Source organism: Protomyctophum parallelum (assembly GCF_964188405.1).
Source record: "Protomyctophum parallelum genome assembly, chromosome: 1".
NCBI classification, from domain to species: Eukaryota; Metazoa; Chordata; class Actinopteri; order Myctophiformes; family Myctophidae; genus Protomyctophum; species Protomyctophum parallelum.
This window is the reverse complement of record NC_139697.1, coordinates 26,274,693-26,294,823: the sequence shown is the minus strand read 5'-3', so window position 1 is coordinate 26,294,823 and position 20,131 is coordinate 26,274,693. Positions and strand designations below refer to the sequence as shown.

Genomic DNA, 20,131 nt, shown 5'->3' with positions numbered 1-20,131 from the left:
GGGTAGAACCGGGACACGGGTAGAACATGCAAACTCCACACAGAAAGGCCCTTTCACCAACCCCGCCTTCGGGTATGGGCACTGATGACGCGGAGGAGGACACACGCCGCCAGCACCCACAGCGCCCCGAGCGGGAATCGAACCCAGGACCTTCTAGCTGTGAGGCGACAGCACTACCAACTGTGCCACCGTGCCCCTGTTGTTTGTTGTTAATGTGACTTTGATCAGTTTCTATAGACACAATCAAAGTGGTGAGTGGTGAAAGATGGTTTGATTTAGCCAGCGTTATTCATGAGAAATACTCATTGGAACGATGCAAGGGGCTATGGATGGACCCTGGGCAGGGGCCCTGTCCAGATGTCATAACAGGGCCAGCTTATGGAGTTATGTGCCAAATGCCAATATGCCCAAATATGGAGAACAGTCCAGCTCCATATATGGACATGTGCAGGGCCCTGTCCAGATGTCATAACAGGGCCAGTTTATGGAGTTATGTGCCAATATGCCCAAATATGGAGAACAGGCCAGCTCCATATATGAACATGGGCAGGGGCCCTGTCAGTGGGTCCGACCGACTCGACACCGGGCACGTGCACCGGCACCCCTGTGGTGGTGTGGAACCCGTGTGTTGAATTCGATGCGGGGACCGGTTCCTGAGTTAGCCTACATGGATTACATACACACATACCTCCTTTATGATGAATTCATGTTCTGTTCTTTGACTAGCAGTGTACATTTGTATACGTCTCTCTGAATTGAACAAGGTGGACCCTCTTGTAAACAAGTGTAATGCTTTATTGGGTCGTCCACTCACAGTTAACAGTCTTTGTATTCAATCAATCAATCAATCAATCAATCAATCAATCAATTTTTTGGCTGCGAACTTCATGGAACCCACTCAAGGAACCTTTCGGCCCTCGACCCCAGATTAAGGAAAATAAATGCATGCAGTAAAAAAAAGAAAAAGAAAACAGCATTAGGCTTAAAAGCGCACATATGGAAAGTTTTGGAGGAGGTTGCGTAACGCAAATAAACATAACGAATCCACACAGTTACGATACAATAACAGTAATAAATACGGTATGGGGGGGGGGGGGGGTAATTCGGAAATACATATTTGGTGGCGGTTGGCGACCGGCGGAACGTAATTGGTCGAACTCGGGTCGAAACTAAACGAGGAAGACCCCGCCCCCCCTATGCCCCGCCCCCCCCGGGCGGTTGATTACGCAGGTTGAACTTGCACTATACTTCCCTTCCTTTCATATTCATTCTCCTCCCAGCTGCAGACAGAGAGAGACACAACGCCACCGCCTGCGCCCCGTTCCGTCCCTCCCGCAAACACACACACTAACATATGGCACCAACAGGCCGCTTTCTTTCTTACAACGTTGTGCCCACTACTCTTTAAAAATTCCGCCGAAAAAGAGAAGACGATTTTCCAAGACATTCTGGCCGTTATCGCACGTAAGTACGCCGTTGTATTGTGTGACTTGTTCGTTCTTCCATTCCACGGCGTGAGCCCCGCGGGCTGAAGCAGCAGAAAGCGGAGCCACCATGGCGGCCAAGCCAAGGCAGGCGGCGGGCTCTTTTCTAGCTCAGCCCGCACATGACACACCGCTATACGGCCGATTCTGCCCGTTTATTCTCACCGTTAAAGTCGGATTATGTTGTGGATCTGTGCGTTTGTCAAACTGTACTGTTTAGATTTTTTAGATTGTTATCCTTGCTGTTATATGATTGGGTTCTTCTGAATGAAATGGAATGTTATGTAGCGACGTGTAAAATGTATGGAAGCTGTTAACAGCGCCACTAGCGTTCTCTATCCACAGCCATTCAAATACAAGTGTCATGTCTCATGTTTAGCTGTATAAATCCAATCCTCAGGGTTTTAGCACTCGGATAGGATACATAATTGAACCAAATGGACCCGCAGAGGTACATGTGTACCCTCTCAGAGTTACAAATTGATAACTTAAGCCGTTCATGATATATTTCTCACATTAGGTACTATAGTTTGAAGTTCCATCACATGGTGGTCATGTTAATTACAACACTATTACAACACTGAAATCATAGTTAATACGTCATCCAGATTTTGTCCCTGATATTAGCGAGAGAGGGAAAAATGTGTTCCTGCAAAGTTTTGTAACTGGGAGAGTTTGATTGATTGAATACTTTAACAGTTGTCTTAAAAAAGAACCGTACAGTTCAATACAAGGTCTGCTACTCTGCTAAGAGGATTTAAAACCCAAGAAAGCCTATGTCTTGTTTCCATTGGGTCCTTCATATTCAATTCATCAGAAAGATTACTTGTATTGTTGTTATAAAGCATGTAATAGTGAGATATATGGTTGACATTGTATCAGCACCTGTCTTAGTCATTTCGTTTATTTTTAACCAGTCATAATGGATGTTTTTACAAGGTAAAGCCATTAAGCCCAGCAGCCACATCAGTTACCCTAAAGGGAAAGTTACCTAATGCATTGATTGTGTCGGTTACGTTCAGAACAGAGGGGCACAGAGCAAATATGACTCAAGGTTGTTGGTTAACTCTTTTAACCTCAGGAGTCAGCAACAGGACTACTGTAACTGTATGCCACCCACTGTAACTGTAAGCCACCCACGCTAGCCTGTGACATGATGATTCAACAACAGTGTTCTTTACGTTACATACACGTGAATTGTAAGCATACACGTGTGTAAACACATGTGTATGCCTGCATTGTTGTACGTGACTCAATTGTTTTCACTCTGGACATAAAGAAGGCAATAGGACTTGGTACATTAACCACTTAAACCCCTATATACTTAATTGACTAGGGTCCCCCAGACCAGTCTAGGCACACCACTGAGACTGAATTGGTCAGAGACTAAATGTTAGAAAAGCCTAATTAACCTCTGTAATATGCTGTTATTAGTGTGGCAACCAGACTATAGTTTTTTTTCTTTCTCTGAGTAACCTACCTAACTTCCACCGTGATTGGCCGAGCTTTGCATAACGTTTGTAGTAGATAATTGGCTGTTGTTGGTTACGTAACCAATCTATGTTTTACAATCGTTTATAAAGACATGAATTCCCTTGCAGGGGCAGAAGACCAAACTGTTTTAAGCGTTATAGAAATTTTCAAATTAGGGAAGGGCCTATGTAAGCGACTGCGGCAACCACACTTTACAACTTTTTAAAAGTGCGACTTTTCTAGTTATTCTTAATGTTTCAACACTAAAATTAGGTGTGACTCTTATTATTGGTTATTGTATCTACTATTGAGGTATGACATTTAGTCCATATTGCGAAGCCCCAGTGTGCGCCAGCACGTGCATGCCCTCTAGTCTAGTAGCACCTAAACGACGCATTAAACCCTGCAATTTACAAATTTCTGCAAATGTTTGACTACTTTTGCCAAATGTTCGCTTATTATGATGATGTGCCCAGAATCGCGATGCTATACCCCATGTTGTTAAGCAGTACAGTCAAGTGTTCCTTTTATTGAACTTGTTCCTTGTTCACACAACCCTGTGGGAATGCCTTGCAACCCACTTTTGGAACATGGCACTCTGGTTGAGAAACTGACAAAGTCAAACCGTGTCAGGTTTGACTTTGGCACACATTCTTTTCTATGCCTTCTCTATGTAACAAGGTTTGCACACTCTTCATCCCGCAGGGCTCCCCCATCTCTGCACAGTTGTATAGGCGCTACCCAGAAGGCCTAGGGGCGGCTCTCTACCGGGAGCACTTTGACTTCAACGCAGAGCCGCCTTGGGATCCTAGCTGATAGTGGGACAGGTCCATCTCCTGACTTGTCCATGTGAGTAGCTGAGCATGCGCGCACGCACACACATGCACAGACACACACGCACGCGCGCACGTACATGTTAGTATTACTAGTGAGAAGGCCATCAAAATGTCAAGATTTCAGTAGATCTGCCATTTTGGATGCATGATGACACCAGTGTGCAACCAAGTATAAATCAGGCATAATTCGTCTCCAAATGCCTAACCCCAACCTGAATCTTTTTTTTCTTCTTTTTTTTAAAACCATAATACTGTTGTGATGTCCATTTCTCAAATTCTGCTGTACATTTTGGGGACATTGTGTCACAAGTATAGTAATCCAAATGCACAGTGTGTACTTCTACACACATACACTCTCTCTTGCTCGCATGCTCACACTGTTATCATAACAGGCTATCAGTTGAGAACCAGACAAATCCAGAATCAGCCATTCATTCAGTCTCTTCTAAGGTTAATCTGGCTGTCAGGTGTTCAGTGATATGTTCGCAGTGTGTACACTAACCTGCTGGCCCTATTTTCATTTGAATGTGGGTTGATGTGAAAGTAAAGTCATACATAGTCTGACTGTCATGCATGAGGGAAGTCCCCCCCCCCCCCCCATAATTTTTGGTTATATCCACAAATTCTAATTGTTGATATAATCGACAATCCATTCGTCTGATTAACCATTAAAAAGCCACATTCCAATTATCATCCATTTCCAAATAAAATGATAAAATAAGGCCGCCAGTTTGAAAGTGTTATTTATCGTTCTAATTAACACTCTTTGTGTGTGAGAATGACCACTGCTCAAATTAAGGAATTGTGACGTACTGTGCGTTTGCATTGTATCTGTTTATTCTAGATCTGGGTAAAAGTTCACTAGTGTGTTGTCTGTCTGTTTCTTCTTGTCTCCTTTTCCCTGACCGAGCAAGCTTTTGACCTCATGTTTGTTTTCATGTGTTAGTTTGTTGCATACCGGCAGGACCTCATCGTCTCAGTCACGACCCCCTTGACTCGCTGAACTAGGCTCTTTATGATTGTAAGCTTACTGGACTACGGTTGAGAGATGAAAGGACTTGCTGACGACCCCAGCTATGTCATTGACCTCCTGGAGGGAGGAGTGACCATTGAAGATGTCATCGACGGACACATCTGTGAACAGGCTCTGGTCAGTTCAACAACATTTCAATCCTGGAAAATCGAATTATGTGAAAACAAATAAAAGCAGTGTCTATGTTTTATAAATTGGCATCGTCACAACAACATGTGAACTTAAATGTTATGAGCTTTTAGACCGTCTACTTTTGCTTTTGTTGTTGAGAAGTATTGAAATGCCTACATATAATGACATAAAAAAAACAGGGACACCAGGCTTAATGTGCTTGATTAACTGCTTTAGTTTGGAGCTCATTTCGAAGTCCACCAGGAACATTCACCTGATTCTTATTTCCCCCCCTCTGTCGATTTTATCAGACACTAATCCAGTCTTGGCCCTCCCTGTCAGGCTAAATGGATTGGATAGGTATAAGCCATAGCCATGTAATCCTGACCCTCCACATACTGTAGCTCTACTTGGTGCATTTACACCTGTTTGCTATACAAACCGTACCACATGAACTCTAGCATTCCTATTCCGAGGCAAACATTCAGCAAAAAAGCTCAAAACACGTTGGCAAGCTTGTTGATTGACTAGATTGGTGTAGAGAGAAATGCTAGTGGACCAGACCTAGTACGGGGGGGGGGGTGGTCAACTAAGTATATAGTTGCGAACGCAGTGATTGCGAACGCAGTGAGCCACTTACTATGACAGCAAGGGCTGAATGTCTGTCTGTGTGTCTGTGTGTCTGTCTGTCCCGCTGTTACACCACCCGCCCGCCACCAGAGGGCGCAGCTGTAGCACACACACACACACACACACAGGGCGCAGCTGTAGCACACACACACACACACGCACACGCACACACACGAGCTGCGTTCGCTTCCCGCGTTTGCGCGTCTTACTTGTGTATATAGTCGCAGGCCCGCCCCCTTTCAGAACGACGAGTGGCCCAGGAAATGATTCTCCATTAATTTTCTCCATAGGCTTTTCAAAAAGTATTTATATAAAGACTATTACGCCGCGGACAAAGCCAACTCGGATCGTGACAAATCATGACAACAAACACAATATTTTGTGCCGATCAAATAATTTTAAAGAAGAAAATAAAGGCAGGATACAACACTTTGTTTTGTTTTTCTAATTACTAATTATTTCATCGGCCCAAAACATTGTAATTATTGTCATGATTTGTCACGATCCGAGTTGGCTTTGTCCGCGACGTAACCATCTTTAAATAAATACTTTTTGAAAAGCCTATGGAGAAGTGTGTGTGTGTGACTCGGTCATCAATGGTGCCGGTCATGTTCCAGGTCACAATAACAAAGCAGCCATTGACCATAATGGTCATAACTCATTGTGCTCAGTGTATTATTCTTTATCCCCGATTTGTCTCCAGGCAGAGAAGACCCCGTTTGTAGTTGGTGACCTGGGCGCCCTGATGCGGCAGCACGTGCGCTGGCAGAGCGCGGCACCCCAACTGCGGCCATATTTCCCAGTCAAGTGCAACAGCAGTCCGGTCGTCATGGAGGTGCTCTCCTCCCTGGGAATTGGATTCGTCTGTGCCAACAAGGTGAGCAGGCGAGTTCGTTGGTAACATTGCACCGCCCGGGGGTGGCGGTGGATCAGGTGGCTGGATGGTAACCGCAAGGTTGCCAGCTCGAACCCGGGCTCCCCCAGAGTTAGTGTCGAAGTGTCCTTGAGCAAGACACTGCACCCCTAATTGCTCCTGATGTGCTGGTTGGTGCCTTGCATGGTTTCCGCCACCATCGGTGTGTGTGTGAATGTAATGCACAATCTCTGTAAAGCGCCTTGGATAAAGGCGCTGTATAAATGCACCATTTACCATTTGTTTTAATGTGCTCGTCTCGTACAGTAGTGAAAGCAGTGTGTAATAGTGTGGTCAATAACTGGTCATGGGGTATTTTCAGCACAGTTGTTCATACTCGATTTGTCATCGTGTAGGAACCACAAGTTGTGCTGGTCAAATGGCTCTTATGAAAGCACTTGACCTTGTGGTCCAGTTATGTCATCAATTGTTTGTCATCTAAAGACGGCTGTCTTTCAGCTTATGCAACACACTTACCATATGCCTTTTGCCCTTATTTTTACCTTAAATACTTACTTGAATGTGTCCTGTCAGAGATTAAAATAGGGTGCATTTTGCATTCCAAAACGCAGTTTATTGTTAAGGGATGCAATAAAACGACCTCTGCATCCACGGGATGCACTACTGTACTACTGTACTGTTTTTTTATTCTAGTTTATTTTGCTAGCTTTAGTTATAATTCTTCTGTTTTCTACATGAATATAAACACATTATAACCATATAAAATGAAATGGGAGGTAAATGCTGCAATTTGTAAAAATGGCAAATTGACTCCTAACGTCGTTGAAGTGGGACTCATAAAATGTCCCTGGGACTCATCTTAAAGACCACCCCTGCATCCCGGAACTCATTACATTGAAAACCTATTTACATCACTGTCCTGTTCTCGCCCCAGGCTGAGGTGAACATGGCACTGGAACACGGCGTAACCCCAGACAACATCATCCTGTCGGGTGTCTGCAAGCAGCTGGCCCACATCAAACACGCTGCCAAGAACAACGTCCGACACCTGGTCTGTGACAACCAGGCCGAGCTGTGCAAGATCGCCCGCGCACACCCCGGCGCCAAGTAGGTGACCACCACAACAAGCTGTAAAAGCAGGCCTGCTTATCTCTTGTTTTGATTCTGTGTGTTGGTCAATATATGATTTTTTTAATAGATTGAACCAAATAATTTGGTTCAATCTATTAAAAGAAATCCTATTCAAATGATTAATGTTGAAAAGTAATTTTAATTATTTAATCATTAATAATTTAAAGCTTTATTTTTAAGCTTAAGTTTAATTTGTATTTCTCAGTTAACTAAAGTGTTTTTGTTTTCACTTAGTTTTTTGTTATTATTATTATCATTATGTTTTCTTAATTGAAATGTACTTAATTTAAAAGTGCATGTACCCCTTACATGTTTTAAATGGTGAATATCAACTGCTGCCCTCCATGAGTCCCTAAATATGAGAAACAGACTAAAGAACTCTTTTGTACACCAGTCTGTTCTGCTTTTTTTAAATCTTAATTTTTATCCCACGGTTTTGTAACCCATTTTTCACCCCTGTGTTCTGCTTTTAAACCAAAATCGGTAAAACAAGAGGATATGTTCTATTGTTCTTGTTCCTGTCTGCTTCTGTGATTTGTGTCCTGTAATGTATCTTTTGTAATGTATTGTGTATGTCTTGTCTGTATCTTGAACGGTGAAGTCATGGACGCAAAACAAATGTCAGTGCAAGCTGACAATAAAGTTGTATCGTAAACCTTCCATGTCAGCGTTGTGGTTATCCTGTACTTGACGTTTTGTCCTGTCTCCACTACAGGTTGCTGCTGCTGCTGAGCACCGAGGCCCACGCGGCCGAGACCAGCATGGCGTTTGGCTGCTCCCTGAAGAGCTGCCGCCACCTCCTGGAGGCGGCCAAGGAGCTGGGCGTCCAGGTGGCCGGGGTCACCTTCCACATCCCCACGTCCTGTCCGGACCTCCAGAAGGCCTATGCCCATGCCCTGTCGGACGCCCGTTGTGTCTTCGACATGGGGGTGAGCACACCGATGATGACATTTGCAAAGATTTTAAGACGTTGGTTCTCAGACCTTCTAATTTCAAGGACCCGCAGTTTGATATACATTAGGCCACGGACCCCCAGAAGTCAATATTTCCTCTGCTCATCCACATTGACGCCTTAAGTTTCCAATAGCCTTGGTGAAGCCAACATTTATAAGCTCTTCTATTTTCATTTCCACGTTATTGTTTATAGTGAGGAAACCACCAAGAGTCACACCAAGAGCTATTAGGCCTACTATTGTAGTAGGGTACATTGTTCCTCCTTGGGCGGGTTACAGGGAGTCCCCAGCAAAACCAGGGAACGCTTAAGCCCCTTTTATTTTCTAAGAGCACACAATGCGTTTTGTGAGCTTGTTGACAAATCTCTTGAGGTTTCCTGCACAAAATATTTTCTAACAGGTCTGTTGGAAAAGACCTTTGGCCTCTCTCTCTCATACAGATTAATTTAGGGATCCCTGAGATGGAAATATTTAAGAACCACTAGCATGGGAGTGGGACCGAGCAACCACTCAGAACAGTGTTTTCAGCTCAAGCTCCGTTTCATGTCCAGACATGTTCACGAGGAGGCGGGGCCGTGGTGGGGTAAACCATGAGGTCTCTCTCCTGATTGGATAATGGATACAATTGGTATCCTGACCTGGAAAAGTATTTTCTGTTCATCAAAGGAGCTGGAGAGATGGGGAACCCCCTGCTACTGATGACAGAGAATACATTACACTATTAACAAATATCTCACCCAACATTGAGATACTTACACGCTCTTTAAAGGAGAATTCCATGCTAGAAGGCTTTCTTACCTTTATTTGTAGTTGCGTCCCCAACAAAGAGGTTCAGGTGTTATTTTGTGCAAAACACCTGGACCTCTTTGGTGGGGACGTAACGACTACAAATAAAGGTAAGAAAGCCTTCTAGCATGGAATTCTCCTTTAACCTATTTAGACCTGAATAAAATGTCTTCTAAATTCTGAAATTCCTATGTTTCTGTATCAGTGGTGCTCAATATTTCATGTCAAGGACCCCAAAAATTATATGTACGGTAATTGGCCACCGACCCCCATCTGAAAATATGTTATTCCAGGAACCCCTCAAAAGCAAAGCCTTGAGTTAAAAACGTTCGCTCTGAAAGACTATATATTCAAAGATTTGCGCCACATTTTCACGATTTAAAACAAATGGCAAGTTAAAAGTTCATAGTGCTGCACTCTGTGCCGTCCTATGAGCTTGTAGATCTGCTATTTTCATAATGCTTAAAACACCAAAACGGGTTCCCGCCCAAAATGGGTTAATGAGCATTGAGGACTTTTCTGTGTACTGTAATAACCGAGTGTGATTGTTGGCTGTCACTGTGCAGGCGGAGCTGGGTTTTAGCATGAACATCCTGGACATCGGTGGTGGATTCACTGGCTCAGAGTATCAGCTCAAACAGGTAACCAAACAACTGCCTTCAGCCAATTGATTAGTCCCTTACCAGTGAAATGGAAATGATTAGACTGGGTTCCCCAATAAATTTTCCTCAAGGGCCATATTTTGACTAGGGTACCAGGCTGGGGGCCGAGTCCGCATGCGTGAGGTCTTGCCCTGAAAATTCATTTTCAGGGCAAGACCCCATTTGAAAAGGATGCCCAGTTTGACATGCATAGGCTACTGACCCCCATTTAATGCCATTTATATCTGGGGACCCCTCCTTTTCTTTTTTTCTTTTTTTTCTTCCAGGGGCCACAAGGGGGCACTTGCGGCCCGCGGGCCGCCTATTGGGGAACCCGAGCATTGACATGAACTTTGCAAGTTTTGTTTGCTGATGAAAGTTAAATACATTTAATTAGTAATTGTGTTAATTAGTTGCTCTCTCTGTTGTGTGCGTGTGTGCGTGCAGGTTGAGTGTGTGGTCAGGCCACTGCTGGACGCCTACTTCCCCCCGCTCTCTGGGGTGACTGTACTCGCCCAGCCTGGCAGCTTCTACGTCGCCTCAGCCTTCTGCCTGGCCGTCAACGTCATCAGCAAGAAGGCAGTGAGCGGGCACTGGGACAGCATGGCTCCAGGTGGGTTTTTTTCACCATAAAAAAAAAGAAGGTAAATACCGGTAAGTAAAAACCTGTGATCACACAGATCATCTAAAATTGCCCAAAATAGTGATATCGGAGTTAAAGTCCATCACAGCCTCAAAGTATATATATTATTTCTCCCTGCACTGTGCTTTCCCCTCGCAGTGCAAACGCAGCACGATTGCCCGTACACGTCCACATCGCTTCCGAGCTTTTGGGATTACCGTTCACATCTAATCTAAGCCTGCTGCGGTTGCTCAATAAAACCCCAGACCGTTACGTGGTCGTTGCATAACAGTGTGTCGCAAGAAAAAATGGCACAGATTGAATTAATTTCACTTGAGGGAGGGAGGGTGGCCGGGCGGGCTAATATTTCACATCTTGCATTTCTGAAGTGCTTCTGTGTGTTTTGTACAGGAGACCTGAGCCCCGGCGGTGAACCCGAGTTCCTGTATTACATGAGCGAGGGCGTGTACGGCTCATTCAGCCACAAGCTGCTAGGGAGCGCCATCCCCACCCCGGCTGCACACAAGGTAAGCAGCAAGCCAAGACCCACTGCTCCCGTTCCAGCCATCTGATAGCAACTCCAAGCTGAATGGAGAAAAGAGGCCATGAATTGAGGCAGACGATCGGCAGATAACTGGTGTTCCGAACTAAGTGACCCCGGATGTTTCAAAGTGTGCCCATGAAACGGATACTTCTGTTTTTATTCAGGAAGAGAGTAATTCATGCTTTACAATAGGGAGAGATGTTCCGATCACGTATTTTGGGACCGATACAGATCACAGATTGTTTTTCTCATGATCGGCCGATACCGATAGGTCTGATAATGAACTTATGAAATGTTGCAAATTATTATATTTCCAAAATGTCAAAACCAACCTCAAAACTGTTCCCGTGTGTGTTTGTGTGTGTGTGTGTGTGGGGACTGGGGAGGAAGGGGAGAATGTTTTGACCTGTCACAAAAAAGCAAAATGATATTATACTCCATATCTGATTGACATTTATACCACCTAAATAGTGTAAAAGATCAGTTTCTCCAGGTAAATTGCCGATCACAGATGGGGTAAATGCCGACTACCGATCAGAGTGAATATCGGTCGATGTGGCCGATCACCGATCGCTGGCCGATTATCGGAGCATCTCTAATCTGACTGTGTTCTCCCTCCTCCCAGCGCGTGCTGCGGGCTGACGAAGCGGTGCACCCCAGCAGCCTGTGGGGCCCGTCTCTGGACCAGCTGGACCAGGTGGTGGAGCGCTGCCTGCTGCCAGAGCTCAGCGTGGGCGACTGGCTGCTGTTCCCCAACATGGGGGCGTCGGGCCTGCAGGACGTCTGCTGCCTCACCGCCGCCCCCCAGCCTTCCATCTACTACACCATCTCCACGTCTGACTGGTGAGCTTCCAGAGGTTTGAAGTCGTCGGGCATAGCCACTATAACCCATTTAGACCTGAGGACGATTCTACAACTGTCTTCTAAATCCTGACGGTTTTCTGAAAAACCTCCTATTTCTATGTCAGTGGTTCTCAAACTATTTCATGTCAAGGACCTCCAGGATTATATGCGTTTGGCTGCCGACTCCCATCTGAAAATATGTTGTTCCAGGGACCTCCCCAGAAGCAAAGAATTGAGTTAAAAACGTCCGCTAATATTTATTCAAAGCTTTGCGCCACATTTTCACGATTTAAAAAATAATAGCAGATCTACAAGCTTATGAGCTTGTAGATCTTCTATTTTTCAATGGCTAAAGTATAACCTAATCCTTAAAACACAAAGGGGTTCTGAATGGGTTAACCTTAAACCTTTTTAAAAATGGCAGATCTACAAGCTCACAACTGGTCGAATCTGCTATTTGTGCTACATTTTTGTGACACTATAGTGTGACAAAAATTGATTTACTAAAAATGAATGTTATGGAGAACAAGGTTTTCATGTACAGGTCTTAATGTGAGGTTTGGATGCATCTGTCATATCCTGTCCCAATATCTACATTTACCCACAAAGACATTGGGCTGTATTTTGTGTGTCTTAAGTACCAGGTCTTATTACTTAACTTAAGACCTGGAGGCGTGATCAATGCCATTTGGCTATTCTGAGTGGCCAAAGGGCAAAATACAGCCCAGAGTAAAGCCTGATTTACACTTAGTGCCTGTGTTGCACAATAAAATAGCCAATCTGTGATGCATTGTGACCCTGTAGATCAGCTGTTTTGGTGCTAGACTAAAATCATCTTCCCATTAATCTACTCAGAAGTCTGATGGACGATCATGATGACATTTTGGGGAGTTTGCCTATGATGATATTCCCACAATAGGAACACCAAGTTTAATGTGGGTAAATGCCAAACATGTGGACCATAAATATCACCATACCCTATTTAAACAGTAGTAACAAAGAAGCGTTTGAGAATGACTCAATGTTGCTTTCTTTTTTTTCTTTGTGCCCCTCAGGTTTGAGTTGCAAGAGGCTGGAGTGTCCCTGGACAACGGCACCCTGGTCCAGTACAGCATGTGACTCCGTCCTCCGTGGCGCCGCGCGCCCTCTCTCCTCTCTGCCTCCTCCCCCTCCTCAATCCATCACCACACACGTGGGAGGCAGGGCCTAAACACGGTCAACATTCCAGCCGACTTGGAAAATGCAGTGTTTTCCATTCAAATTTGTCTCCTCCCCTATTTTCTCTCTCTCTGTCTTTGGGAAATTAAGAAATGTTTAAATGTTCCATACCTCCCAATAACTCACATTTATAGTAGTTGGGAGGTATGGAATCATAATTCCCCTCCCGCCCCATCGCTGCTTTCCCCAAACAACCTGTCAAGCCGGAAGAACACCAGGCTAAACGTTATGCAACAAAATGGACGACTCTTGCTGAGATGGAGCCCCCCCGCCCCCGCCACTTAGGGGGTGGGTATGTTTTATGTCCTTAAAAATGAAAATCAAATCCAGTTTACATATATGTACAATTGATTTTAATCTTGCTCTGTGTTGATTTACGTGTCTTTTGTAAATCACTTTTGTCTGTTCCAACATCAGTACATTTTAATGTCTATAGATGAATTTATTTTCCTTCCCCCTCGCGGTATTTAAAGAGAATCGGTGCTTTAGAGACCCCCAACAGATGAATTTGTGACACCGACATAACCTGTTTTTCATTTATTGCAATTATTATATATTCTTCTGTTTATTATTTATTGGATTTGAAGAACACGTGAGTTAATGGGCTCCATCTTTAACCACTTTAACCCTTAGCATCCCTACACTGAGCATGTTATGATTAGGTGAAAATGCAGCAAAAACTGACTATCTACAAGCTCACACACAACTGGTCGCGACACATGAGCTTGTAGATTGCCTATTTTTTTTTTTTTTTTTGCCGAAACGATTTGGTTTATTGGGGGGAGGAGGGGTCCAATGGGATAGACCTCTGTGGTACCCCGGTCAACAAAAGTATATTATAGGGTCAAAGTGGTTAAAGTGTGTGTGCTTTTCCCTTTCCCAGGTATATGCTGTGAACCATCCAACAGTATTCCCTGATAAGATATCGATGTATTTAATTTATGTCTTTGTTGAGGTTTCTTTTGTCTTTTCCTGAACGCTACATGGATTAAGTGTGTTGTGATTTTGCCATTTGTAACCTCAGTGTTCTCACTTCGTTGGAAAGGCATGAAGGAACCGTTGTAGTATGATCATCACGTCTACGCTGTGAGCCATCACACCGCCCTCCCCCCTCCCAACCAACCCAGTAAAACCTGACCCTCCAAAAAAAGGCACTCCTCTCTGAACTAAACTTGACGAGATATATTTTTCTTCCTGGTCTGTGATGTAGTGTGGCGTTTTAACACTTAGGTGTTTAAGGCGATAAAGCACCAACAAAATTTCAGAGCAAGGGGATGTGCTGTGGTTTGCTTGCGCGACGCAATAATTTATGCTATGTCCCAAGCCGAAAAATTGCCAATCTACAAGCATAACTGTGTAGTAAACTATATTTACCGTAGAAAGACGGCAAATAATTTGCAAGTTGGTAGAGAAACATAACATTACAAAATGTGGGTACAGGACAAATATCTACAATAAATGTTTATTTTATAACTTTCACAATACTTGTATAACTTGTATGAATCAGACTTAAAGAGGTATTGGCCCTGATTGTGATGATTACCCTTATTCAGCATCTCTCCCAAACTAGCTTTTAACCACCAGCAAGTAGACAAGGAGCTCATTCAGGAAACAAGCAGTGGATTACATTAAAAATGAAAACACTCTGTGATGTGACCGGTGCCTATCAAATGGGACAATGTCACAATAATAAGCCATTCTGAAGCAGTTCTAAACCAAGTGTCTGTGGAAGTAGGCAGCAACTCTTCCTCATGCCTGTCCTAAAGTAGAGTGAGGAAAGTGTCTTGTACAGCTAAATGTCTAATATTGGTAAAAGGTGACACAAGTAAAACTGACAAAAATAATCCTGCCCCGGCGTGTTCCAAACAAGTAATGTATTTGGTAATTACTTGCAAAAGCACTAATGGACCATAGCCTGTTTTGACTGTAAATTGTGCTTGTTAAAGTAATGAAAGTGATTAATTTAATACAACTCTGACTGAAATCAACCTGTGTCATCTGTTTTTATTTTTACATTTTGTTCGGTGATGCTCGCAAGACAAATATCTCTATCAAAATATACTGTATTTACTTTACCAAACATAAAGATACTCATTAAGAATGGGCCATTTCACAATCATGTTTTTGGAATGTAAGTAGTAGTAATGCCGATATCTCAAGAAATATTTAATACGTTAATGTTTATTTTTAGCTCTAAGGGTTCCCAGATTGGTAATGCATGGATGTGCTCTATAAAGATGGGGGTGATTTTAATGACTTCATGTGCTGCTGCTGGGTACATAAAGTAGGAATATTTGCTACTGAGATACAGTAGCCTTTCGTAGCGATACTAATATTGGGCAATATGCATTGCAAAGGCAAATGAAGGCTGGCGAGCGAGGCTAGAGGTACAGTGGGGACAAAATATGTATATATGACGTAAATCTTCCCTTCATTGTCGATGGCATTTAATGTTTGTGTTGCCACAAATTTACGTCGTATTTGGCAGACATTTGACCTAATTTCTCCCTTCATTGTCAATGGCAAATATTGAGACGTATGGGGACAAAAGCTATATACATATGATGTAAATTTTCCCTTTGTGAATGGCATTTAATGTTCGTGTTGCCACAAATTTGTCATATTTTTCCTTTCATTGTCAATGGCAAATATTGGGACGTGTGAGGACAAGATTACTCAAATGTTCCCTTCATTGTCAATGGCATTTAATGTTTGTGTTGCAGTAGCAGACATGTTGTGGGGACAAAAGCTGTATATAGGAGGGGCTAGCGCCTAAAGAAAACAACTCATCGAATCATCATAAGGGGGGGGTTCATCAGAACATTTAGAGACTACAAATACTTCTATATAAAAATCACACCTGTGTGAAATGAGGGGCGCTCTTATCAAATAGTAAGTAAGTATAGTAGTAAGTAAAATAGACTATGCCTATTTGCTCAGACACTATGACGTAAAATTGTCATTGTCAATGAGATTGCATAGGTCGGTCATAGCAACAAAATAGTTGTAATGCTTCCAACACATATGCTGATGACGAGGATGCCAGTGACATGTAAACATAGTTCTATTTCACTATTTGAAGTCCAAATAAGGAATAATTATTAGTGTGATTAAGGCAACTTTGTATTGTTCTCGATCTGAGAATTGTTTTCCAGCAAAGTGAACTTGCTTTTTGTTGAAAAGAAAAGTGAAGCTTTTGGTCATGCTTCACATCACACTGTTCTCATTGTTCCTTGTCATGCTTCACAATTCACATGACATCACAATATATAATATTAAGACGGAATTTCCCAATATGGATTCCAGCCAGTCAATGCAAACCAACTTGCAATTTCCCAGAATAAGTGCCTTTCTTGGCCCCACCCCTCTCACATAGTTTATATTGTGTTTAGGATCCAAGATGGCCGCAGCACCAGGAGGGGGTGGGCCGGAGGTGAGTGGGCAGGGTCGACATATGCCCTTACTGGGCTGCATTCAAAACACCCTTGTGTCTGACACCTGACTTAAATGTGTCTGAACACAGCTTTCCCCCATCAAACAAAATGTTTGGTCAAACTATATGGGCTTCCTCCATTGGAAATGCATTGGAGCAGCCATTATACACAGACACAAGACAGGTGTCTTGAATGTGTGAACGCAGCCCAGTAAGGCCACCCCCTCCTGGTGCTGCGGCCATCTTGGAAACTAAAACACAATATAAACAATGTGAGAGAGGTGGGGCCGAGAAAGGCCCTACTTAATAGTCCATACCCGTTCTCCCGGCTCACCTCTTTCTGCCCCCTCTGTCTCTCTCCCCCTATCTATCTTCCACTTATTACACATATTTTGAGGACACATACATTCGGGGATATTACATACCAAGGTATGAGCAGAGTTTCTCCCCCTCTCTCTCCCTCTATACCCCTCCCCCCTCTCTTTTCCCCCCTGTTTTATGTTTTGTTTTTGTACATATGTTTTGTTACGCCTCCCGGCTCCCACAAAAGACCATGTAAAAACTAGAAAAAGTGCCCTACTGGGCACAGGTCTCCACCAGGATGAGCAGATGTGAAGAATTCCAGGCAAAGGTTTTTCCTTGGCCTCTAGGGAGTTGGCATACAAAGTTATCCACAGATCCGTGCAGTTAGAGGTAAAAACACTTTTCGGCCAGTTATAGCGCCACCTTGAGGCTGAGTTGAAATTGTTCATGTGGCATTTCGTCCTCTGCCTAGTGGGAATGTGGGTGCACAATTTCACGGAAATCACGCGATGTGTTCATGATTTGCAGCATTTTGTTTGAAACTGAGCACTCCTGTGAACTTTGGAAGCCAATCTTAACCAATCAGGATGGAGTCTGAGAAATCTGAAAGACCGGTTTCGTTGAATGGCTGTAGAGAGACTGTGTACGAATTTGCGTGATGTTTGGACAAAATCTGTAGGTGTACTGTGCAAAAACTTGTTTTGCACAAAGCGGCCTCCTGGTGGCGCTATAACAGGCCGTTCTGGAAATCTGAAAGACTGGTTTCGTTGAATGGCTCTAGAGAGACTGTGTACCAATTTGCGTGATGTTTGGACAAAATCTGTAGGTGTACTGTGCAAAAACTTGTTTTGCACAAAGCGGCCTCCTGGTTGCGCTATAACAGGCCGTTCTGGAAATCTGAAAGACTGGTTTCGTTGAATGGCTCTAGAGAGACTGTGTACCAATTTGCGTGATGTTTGGACAAAATCTGTAGGTGTACTGTGCAAAAACTTGTTTTGCACAAAGCGGCCTCCTGGAGCGGCCTCCTGGTGGCGCTATATCAGGCCGTTCTGGAAATCTGAAAGACCGGTTTCGTTGAATGGCTCTAGAGAGACTGTGTACGAATTTGCGTGATGTTTGGACAAAATCTGTAGGTGTACTGTGCAAAAACTTGTTTTGCACAAAGCGGCCTCTTGGTGGCGCTATAACAGGCCGTTGTGGAAAGTTTGGGGCAGAGGTTCATCGTTGGCATCCAGGGAGTGTGTGTGCAAAATTTGGCATCGATCGGGTTAACGGTGGCCGAGATTAGCTGCTCACGGACACACGGACGGACGGACACACACACACACACACACGGACGGACGGACGGAGTGCAAAACATACTCTCCCCCTAGGCCTTCGGCCTGGTGGAGACAATAAATGGATGCATACATGGTAATAAATATCCCTACCAATCTCTCTCCCTCCCCCCCTGCCACTTATATTGGCTCAAGTCATGTGGCCGTTATGCGACGCTCAGCCAAATCACAGCACAAATATGAGACACCTTCCAGCACAATACATGCGGACGCATTATTCCGTCCTCATATTTCGTCCTCAAATTAACTTCGTCCTTTGAGGACACAATTACTAAAATAAATAATAAAAATCGAAAAAGTTGACAAGAGTCAGAGATAATTTGCATGCTCTGCTCGTGCACAAGTATAGGCCATTCAAATGTGCATTTCTAGTTATGTCTGTCCCCCTTTTATGGAGTGCATTACAGACAGACAGACAGACAGACAGACAGACAGACAGACAGACAGACAGACAGACAGACAGACAGACAGACAGACAGACAGACAGACAGACAGAGACGTGGTGCATTTATAGTTAGATAATAGACCGGTGCTCGGCTATAGAGCACCAAGTCGGTAACCATGGAAGTTACACAGTACCCGTGTCAGAGTACCCGTCCACCCATCTGTCTGTGTCCCTTTTATTCCCATATATGGAGATTTCTGTATCTGTCTCTGTGTCCTTTTATTCCTATATATGGAGTTCTGTGTCAGGCATGCCTATATGGAGTGTTGTCCCAAATATGGAGTGTTGTGATGTCAGAACAGGCCAGCTCCATATGGACACTGCAGCTGGGCAGGGGCCCTGTCCAGAGCCCGGGCAGAGGCCTTTTGTGGCAGTTCTGGACAACCGTGGGTCCGACCGACTCGACACCGGGCACTAGTGCACTCCCTGTGTGGAATGCGTGTGTCGAATTTGATATACACACAGACATACAGAGACGTGGTGCATTTATAGATATAGATAGATAAAACTGCAAATAGTTATAGTACCGACATCATAGATTGGATTAGACTCCATTTTTTGGCATGGTTGACACTGTACTCCATATATGGGCATAAAAGGGACACAGGCAGACAAATACAGAGATCTCCAATATGGGCATAAAGGCAAGGGTACACATGCTACCATATAAGGAGGACTTATTATACGCTGATCTGTATACCAGCTAAATATACAGTATAGCTCAATGACATATCAACCGAGGGGGTATATATGTATAGGCCCACCTCTTGTTCACTTTAAGTAAAAAAAAATCATTCACTTTTTGTGACAGTCTTTTGAATCCATCTTCAAATAGCCTATCCAAACGTGGCCGTAAGACACCATGGTGGGGGTCGCAGCCTTTTTAAAGAATGTATGGAATAAAGAGCCAGTTATATTTGTCTCCTGCACTCTTGGTCTTCTAGGCATAGCCCTTCCATTGGTCAGTCCCTGGACAAAGTACAGTGGAATGATGAATGCTGCTACCCCATACAACTACCCAGTCCCTGTGAGAGATGATGGAAACATGCCACATGTTCCTGCACATCCACTTGAACCAAAAGGAAATAACTTCGATTGGATGAAAAACCTATGAAGCTTCGGAGTTCAGAATGCGTTGTACGGTTGTACCTGTGCTTGTTGCCTTTTTCCCATCTAGCTGCATAGGCCACACATGGGCAACATACAGCCCGTGAGCCCTTTGACCATCTCAATCGGGTCCTCAAATCCTAAACAACAAGATAATCACACTCGTGTTCACCAGAGGTGGGACTGTTCTCTTTGTTACAGTATGGCAAGTATGCTATGGCAGACCACACAGGAGCATGTACCACCAGTACAGACTGTCTTTTAACCCCGCCTCAACAGGCTTCTTAACCATTTAACCCTCTAAAGTCTAAATGAAACACACTTGAA

General features: G+C 43.9%; 1 protein-coding gene across 1 annotated transcript; it reads left to right on the top strand.

Annotated features, from left to right (window-relative positions):
- Positions 1-1,286: 1,286 nt before the first annotated feature.
- azin1b (antizyme inhibitor 1b) lies at positions 1,287-15,167 on the top strand. Its single transcript, XM_083770927.1, has 11 exons — positions 1,287-1,464; positions 3,663-3,806; positions 4,740-4,943; positions 6,271-6,444; positions 7,376-7,548; positions 8,288-8,501; positions 9,878-9,952; positions 10,400-10,565; positions 10,986-11,101; positions 11,744-11,961; positions 13,017-15,167. The coding sequence occupies exons 3-11, from the start codon at positions 4,842-4,844 to the stop codon at positions 13,078-13,080; spliced, it is 1,302 nt and encodes a 433-aa protein (XP_083627053.1). The 5' UTR covers positions 1,287-1,464; positions 3,663-3,806; positions 4,740-4,841; the 3' UTR covers positions 13,081-15,167.
- The last annotated feature ends 4,964 nt before the right edge of the window (positions 15,168-20,131 follow it).